General features: G+C 36.9%; 1 protein-coding gene across 1 annotated transcript; it reads left to right on the forward strand.

The window, feature by feature from the left end:
• The first annotated feature begins 1,735 nt into the window (after nt 1-1,735).
• Nucleotides 1,736-3,154, forward strand: LOC116142109 (zinc finger BED domain-containing protein RICESLEEPER 2-like). The gene is made up of 4 exons (XM_031427559.1): nt 1,736-1,993; nt 2,111-2,552; nt 2,586-2,881; nt 3,080-3,154. The coding sequence occupies exons 1-4, from the start codon at nt 1,736-1,738 to the stop codon at nt 3,152-3,154; spliced, it is 1,071 nt and encodes a 356-aa protein (XP_031283419.1).
• Nucleotides 3,155-8,523: the final 5,369 nt, after the last annotated feature.

The raw sequence follows: 8,523 nt of genomic DNA on the forward strand, positions 1-8,523 counted from the left end.
ATATGCAAGCCGCCCTCTCTTGATTAATGGAAATGGCAGGAAGAAATGCCAACTTTTTTGTATTATACTTGAAATGCTTGACCATATTATCTGTTACCTTGTCTTATATTTTAACCTTTTCAATACCCACCAGCTTGTCAAAGCTTTATAAAATAACATGAAGCCAATATGCATGGCAGCACATAGCCCAAGACCAAGGCCCCATACTCAAGTCTGATTCTCATCTCTCATGCATGCACACAAGTGCTGTACGGCCACATTGCTTAATCAAATTCAAACTTTATTTTGTTAAAGCCAAAAGGGATAGCAAATTTTCTGCACTGATTAGAAAAAGAAGTGAATGGATTGGACATTAAAGAAAAGAAAGCATTATCATTGGGGTAAGGAGAAAGTGAAGTATTGTTGGCCATAAACAAATATCTGCACTTAAAACCTTGTTCTACTCTTTTTCTTTTTTCAAGTAGATATCGATGTCTTAGCTCTATTGAGAAATCGAATCACACCTTACAACTTTTGTTAAGCACATACTAGTGGATGCCTAAGAGCACAATATGTTGGATTGGTGAGTGGAGGGACATTGTATTATGTACCCTTCCAATTTATTTACATAAATGAAGTTTATATATTCAAATTTAATGAATTCAAAATAGAACATGTTAAATTCTAAATATTATCATATTCATAAGTTATCATGTGAGTTGCAAATGAAAGTCAGACAAATTTCAAAATATAACATGTGAAACTTAATCAAACATGATACAAAACCAATATCTCTAATTAAAGAATAAATGAATGTTGGGATGTATTGGTGACAATTAATATTGGTGTGCAATGTATAATGTATTGGTTTGATGTGTGTGCAATGTAATAGTTTGACATTATTTCATATTGGTTTTGCATTAAATTGTTGATTTTTTTTTTCCCATTTATAAGTTTGTAAATGGAGGGCAATTCCTCAAGTACCCCTGCAATATAAGATACAATTACCGATACACCTGGCGGTAACCTTAACTTGAATGTAACCACTACTAATACGGAGCAAAGTATTAGTAGCCCGGATAATGGTGATGAAAATCAAAATCCGGTTTAGAAGCAAAAAAGAGCGAAGACTTCAGTGTTATGGTTGGAGTTCAAGGAGGTGGTACTCCCTAATGGCACCAAAAAGGCTGAGTGTATCCATTGCAAAGTCAAGTTGTGTATTAATGCCACTGGAAGCACCACCTAGTTCAATAGACATTTAAGCCGGTGTTTAAGGAGAAAAGCTTCCATGAGGCAACAACATATTAGTTTTCTGAGTGCCGGTAATGATGTTCCAACTATTATTTTGCCAGCTTTAAGTGGGAAGTTTGACTTGTTGAAAATGAGGGAATTGATTACCCATTGGGTGTTTATGCATGAGCATCCATTTACAGTTGTGGAGGAAGAGGGCTTGAATAATATGATGAAGTATGAGATTCCTGGATGGACTCTGGTTTCCCGCCATACTTGTAAAAAAGATTGTATGAAGGTATATGAAAGTGAGAAGGCCAAATTGAAGACTTTGTTGAAGACTGTAACAAAAATCAATTTGACTACAGACTTATGGAATTCAGGGAATTAAAAGATGGAGTATATGGTGTTGACCGGGCATTGGATAGATAGTACTTGGAGGCTAAATAGACATATCCTCAACTTTGTTCGTCTACCTCCTCCCTAGACTGGTATTGTGATTGCGGATGGAATTTTCAAGTGCCTAATGGGATGGCGAATTCAAAATAAGGTATATACTATTTCTGTGGATAATGCTTTAAGTAATGATGTTGCGATTAAGGTTTTGAAGGAAAATTTTGAAGTTTCGGGGAAACTCCTTTGTGGAGATAAACTGTTTCATGTGAGATGTTGTGCACACATCTTGAACCTGATTGTTCAAGATGGACTTCATCAAATTAGTCACATCATTGACGACATCTATGAGAGTGTGTTGTATATCAACAGTTCAGAAAGCAGACTCAAGGTACTTTCTGAGATTATTCAACAACTTAAATTGTCGTATCGGAAACTTATTCTTCATTGTAAAACAAGGTGGAATTCTACCTATGAAATGTTGGCAACGACAATTAAGTTCAAAAAGGTTTTTCCAAGAGTGAAAGAGAGGGATATCAATTATCATAATAATCCAAGTGACGAGGATTTGGAGAAAGTGGAGAAAGTTTGTGAAGTTTTGAAAGTATTCAGTGGTTCAATCAAACTCATTTCAGGAAGTGATTATTCGACGTCTAATTTATTCTTGAAGGAGGTGTGTGTAATGAAATGTATGTTGGATAGTAAAAGTGAATCCGAAGATGATTTTATTAGAGTAATGGTTAGGAAAATGAAACAGAAGTTTGATAAATATTGGGGGGAATGTAATGTGTTGATGTCTGTGTCTGCTGTATTGGATCCTCGGTTGAAAATGAGGGTTATTCAGTGGACATTCCCTAAGATATATTTTGAGGCAGAAGGACGGACAAATATGGTGACAGTCCTGGATGCATTGTATGAGTTATATGGGGAGTATGTTCAAGCTAACCAAGGTGTGACTATCGCCCATGCTTTTACATCATAAGGGGATGGACATGGAGCCATTGGTGAGGTGGCTGCGGTTGAGGGAGCCGAGGCTTGGAATGATTTTAGCACTTTTCTGGACGTGGTTGAAACTATTGAGCCTAGTCAGTCTGAGTTGGACTGTTATTTGGGAGAGGGATGCCATAAGTGTATGGGGGATCATGACTCATTCGATGCCTTACAGTGGTGGAAGGCAAATTCAACCAAGTTTCCTGAATTGTCTACGATGGCTCGAGAGATACTAGCCATCCTGATCACTACGGTTGCTTCAGAGTCTGCATTCAGTGTTGGGAGCAAGGTTATTGATAGTTACTGAGCTTCTTTGTCACTAGCTACGGTGGAGATGTTGTTATATGGATATGATTGGTGTCGCACTTTGAATGGAGTGAAGAAAGGGTGCAAAGTAAGTTCCATTGCTTGCATGTTTTGTTTAATTCTATATTTAAAATAACTTTATTCTAACCTATAGATTATTTTTATCTCTTTTTCATCTTAGAAAGAGGAGGATGAGGATCAATTGGAGATTCAGCTTCCTGTTCTATCAGTTGATGGGAGTCAGCAGATTGGTTGATTCACTCGTGAGTTATTGGCTGTGGCAGTAGGATTCTGCAGGTCAATATTTATTACTTTTGTGTTGAGGTTTGCATTTTCACTTTACAGTTTATATAAAATGACAATTGTACTTAATATGTTTCACATTAATTTTTTTGTAGGAGGAGTGGGGCTACAATAGACATACATCCAATTATCTTTTGCTATTATATATATTTTTTCATGGATGGGGATGTCACTTGACATATAGTTAAGCTAATTCCCCATTTTGTTTTTGTGAAAACTTTATTAAGTCAAGTGAACTAAACAAAAATTATTTAGTTCACTTAACTTAATTTGTGGTACATACAGTATGTTAAATGATAAATTGTTAATAGCAGTAGCTTTTCATTTAATATTGATTTTAAGTAAGTTTAACTGTTGGGTGATGTATAAGGACCTGAGAAAACATGCAGACAATCAGATTAAGACCTACGTGCTGCCCAGCAAATTAAAAAATAATAAATGAAAAGTGAAAAATAAATGAATCAGTTTGACAAAAATAAATCAGTTTGACAAAATAAATGAAAAGTGGAAAATTTAACAAAATGCATCAGACATTAGTAATTCTTCCTCTGCCCAGCAAATTAATGAAAAGTTAAATTATGATTTTTCAATTTTAAGCCCTTCTGAATTCGCCTGCCATATTTAAATATTTTAAACTACATTTCTCATTTTCAATATTGAACATTGATTCAGCTTCAAGCGAAATTATGATTTGCATTTATTTGAATTTCAGACATTCAGACTGCTGCCCAGCGATTTTTTGTAAAAAAAATTGAATTAAAAAAAAAAACAAAATTATTTGGAGATGGCTCGCGAGCCGGCTCGAAATATGCCAAATCCATTACTGAGTTGAGCCGAGTCGAGCCACATAATTTCTGGCTCGGCTCGGCTCGGCTCGGTCTCGGCTCGTTTAGTCTTCCTCTCTCACGAGTCGAGCTCGTTAAGCCAAAAACTCAGCTCGGCTCGGCTCGGCTCGATAACACCCTTAACCACATACATCTCTATGGATGATGCCTAACAGCTCAGTAGCCCTTTCACCTTGTCCTGTGAAAGGAGACTTGATCATCTTGCCTAATAGGCATGACTCGTATACCTCAAATGACTGAAAGTCAAAAGGGTCCAAAACTCCATCCCTTTGAAGTTTTGCAATGCGTGTCTTATTAACATGACCCAATCTACAGTGCAAAAGATATGTCTGGTTTTGATCGCTATGTTTAGCTTTCTTGGTTTCAACATTGAGAACATCTTTATTGTTTAAATCAAGGTTATATAATCCATTATATAACCTTGCAATTCCAAATAGAATACCATTCAAACTAAAGGACAACAATCCATTAGATATCTCAAAATGATACCCCATATTATCCAAAGCGGATACTAAAATAATATTTCTAGAAATAGAAGGTACGTGATAACAGTTTTGTAGTTCCAACAACAAGTCTGTAGGCAAAAATAAACAGTAAGTCCCTACAGCCAATCTAGCCACATGTGCTCCATTTCCAACTCGTAGGTCTACCTCTCCCTTGGCGAGCACTCTACTCTGCCTTAGTCCCTGCACATCAGTACAAATGCGAGTACCACATCTTGTGTCAATGACCCAAGATGTTGAGGGAGAGAAGTTAATCTCAATCATAAACATACCTAAAGTCGTAGCATCTGACTTCTTCTTGCTTGCGAGGAAAGCCTTGCAGTGTTTCCTCTAGTGGCTAGGCATGCCACAAAAGAAGCAGACTACTTTGCCCTTCCTTATGCCACTCTTAGGTACAAGAGCAGCCTGTCCTTTGGGCTTGGGCTTGGGGTTGGCCTTGGCCTTACCCTTACAGTTACCTTTTCCTTTACTGGCAATAACCAGTAAAATGGGCTTGGACTTTTTCAAGTCCTGCTCTGCAGTCCTAAGCATGTTCAAAAGTTCCGACAGGGTTTTCACCATTGTGTTCATATTGAAATTCATTATGAACGGTGCATAAGAGTCAGTCAAGGATTGCAGAATCAAATCCATTTGTAATTCTGCATCCAACTCAAATCCCAAAGTCTCAAGTCTCTTTATGTGCTCGATCATCTTAAGCACATGAGGAGCAACTTGGGCTCCCTCAGTCAGACGATTCCCAAACAGTGCTTTCGACACCTTGTACCTCTCATGTCAAGCATTTCCTTCAAAAAGCTCCTTGAGGTGTAGAATAATGGCAGCATCGTCCATATTCTCATGCTGCTTTTGCAGCACTGATGTCATTGATGCTAACATCAAGTATTGAACGCTATCAGCATCATCAATGAACTTTTATAAGTATCCTTTACTTCCTGAGTGGCATCAGGATTTGGCTCAGCCATGTATGATCTGGTATTCTTTTCCGACTTGAGTATAATCTGAAGATTACGATACCAGTCTGAGAAATTGGATCCATCCAACCTATTTTCTTTCTCGATTATCGGTCGCATGTTCATTATACTCATTTTGGTGAATCTACAATTGTAGAAAAGATGGTCATTATAAAGTTCATTATTATTTAGTATGGTCTTTTATTAAACGATGCTCCCGCTTTTACTCAAGTCAATAGCCCTCACTATTGACTCGGGAAAGCCCGTTGACTTTCCTAGTGGACTGATGGTATGTTGTCATAGGCAACCAAGATTAAAAACCTTCCTAACCTAACTACTAAACTGTAAATAGGGTAAGCAAGAGTCGATCCCACGAAAAGTGTCTAGCCGAATTTTCTATGATATGAATAAGGCTCGGGGGTTTTGAGTAAAACAAAAAACAATCTTAGCCAAAAACAAAAACAAAAACAATTCAATTCGAAATCAGTTAATATAACGAAACTTGGTCTCTGTCAACATCCACCATCGGAATCTTACAACTGATCATTGATGCAAAAGTAAATCAATTCTTACTTTGAATATTCACCGTTGGAACTGTTTTCCTATCTCTTCTTAATTGTAATTAATTAGGAAACAAGCGATCTTAATTAATCTTACCATTAAACAACCCTAGACAAGCGCTAAAGATTTAATCTAATGGCAGCCTTAAGAATTAGAGAAATCGATGAAGCTAAACAACACAAACACAAGCGGTTGTATTTAATTTAGTTGAATGTTCTTCTTAAGATTACTAATTCCTGACGCAGCAAATTTTTAACCCTAATTGCTTCACAAGTTAGAGGGATCAAACAATTACGGATTTGATATCAAACTTAGTAGTAGATTGCAACAAATAATACACTAGTAGGCCTCCTAGTAATTAAATGCATCAATCATGAAGATATGCACAGAATAACATTCAATACTCAAACATGAAAATTGAACACTAAAATAAAAATAGATTAGATCTCACAGTTGGTTGATTCCGAGGTCTCCGTTTCCGACGACCAAGTTACAAAAGTTTTAGCCTCCCATGGCCATCACGAATATTCCAAAGGAAAAGTTACAGAGACCCAAAACCAGAGAGAGGCGTGTGTCTCCTTTCAAAACCTAATCTGATCTCCTTACCAAAAATCCAGTTCAAATATTTGAATCCCACTAAATCTCCTAAAAGAAATATTCTAATATCGTAAAATAACATTAATCCTAATTTAATTCTAATTAATTGATAATAAGATAAAGTCCTAAAATAAAATAGGAAAGTGGTGATTCTGAGCTGTAACTTGCATGCCACATGTCCTCAAATCGTCCAATAATAAACTGCCCAATTGATTTGCATGACAAGGCAGAATGCTCCAGGACGTCTAGTGCAGATGCGTCAACTTCAAGCTCGATTACAACCTTGATGCAGTGCGTATATCTCCAAACTCAAAGCATGAAAGTTGTAGATATATTTCTTAGCGTTCCACAGAATTTTGAATCACCTCAATCGGAGCCCAGATGAGAGAGTTATGCCCAGATTATGAAACAATGTTGAAACTGTCCGAATTCACTTAATTAGTTCTGTTTTGCAATTAACGCCTCCATTTGCATCCTAAATCAAAATAGAATAATAATGAGTACATTTAGGCAACAAATACGTATAAAAGACTAAACATTAAGAGGGGTAAATATGATATTTTGCATTCTCATCAACTGAGATCCCATCCAGCCCATTTCAAACCTTCGTTTTGACGAACAAGGCAAAATAAGTTGATTAGGTAGGCTAACAAACTTAATCCACACTAGTTGGTAGCTCTTACTATCAACCTCAAATGTGAAGAAGCCAACAAGCCAATCACACAATCCAATGGCTCTAACCATTGTCCTCAAGTGTGATTCTCAGTATCAGTAGAGTGGACACTACATGCCACCATGTACACACAATATGTGTACTTCTCTACTATGCCTATGATGCGTTTATCAACCTTCGCTTTGACGAACAAGCAAAATCGTCATTTTAAGTCGACATATCACCATTAAGGAAAACTCCAATGCATTTTAACCTTCCACTAGTAGAAGTGTGCCCTTCGCTTTGGCAAACAAGGTTTCGACGAATAGTGGTTTGATTAAAACCATGGTGATGGAAGGCTTACGTGACTTAATATACTTTAATTGAGGGTTTGTTATTTAATGTCTCACCAGATTATTATCTTTGCTAGAATGACATTGTTTGGAATGTTATTGAACATTCAATCTTAGCATGCATTCTAAACAAAATATTAAAATGTGTCAGTACATGGCCCAACTAAAAACTGATTTCCTCGAGCCTAGAGGAATCAGTATATCACCTAAGGGTCCTATAATAAAATCTTGAGTCTTCAAGTATGATCGTCTCTTCCTTGACTCGTCTTCAAGTACATTACAAAAACATAATTCTAAATTTACAATAAAATTAATCTCAAACTAATTTTACATCAACAAATTTAGAAACCTCGTTTTACATTAGAGGGGAAGGAGATGAGAAGAGAATGTACATTGAGAAGAGGAGAAAGGCAGGACACGCAAGCCCTATTTAATAAATTTACAATCATACATACTGAAAATTTTTAAAACATTCAAGGCTCATGTACTAGGCATCATGCAATATACAAACAAGAACATGGCATTCATTCAAAAATAATCAATTTTGAATTGGGTGGGTGAATTATTAATTACCCCTTGACAATCTATAGATCTATATTTGGTCCAAAAGTTTTGAAAACTTTACAATCTGGCCCCTGCACACTCAGAAGTGTGCTCGCTGCGGCGATGGGTTATATTGCCACAGCGTGTGCTGATCAACATCGCACTCACGCTCCACGTGCGATTGCTACGACGATGGGTTATATCCCCGCGGCGAGCGCTGACTTTTGTAATCAACGTGTACGCTAACAACGCACATCGTGGTGATGGTTTATATCACTGTGGTGAGCGTACATTGATCTGTAGCAACATAACAGTTCAACT

The sequence above is a fragment of the Pistacia vera genome, unplaced genomic scaffold (assembly GCF_008641045.1).
Source record: "Pistacia vera cultivar Batoury unplaced genomic scaffold, PisVer_v2 Contig405, whole genome shotgun sequence".
Lineage (NCBI taxonomy): Eukaryota > Viridiplantae > Streptophyta > Magnoliopsida > Sapindales > Anacardiaceae > Pistacia > Pistacia vera.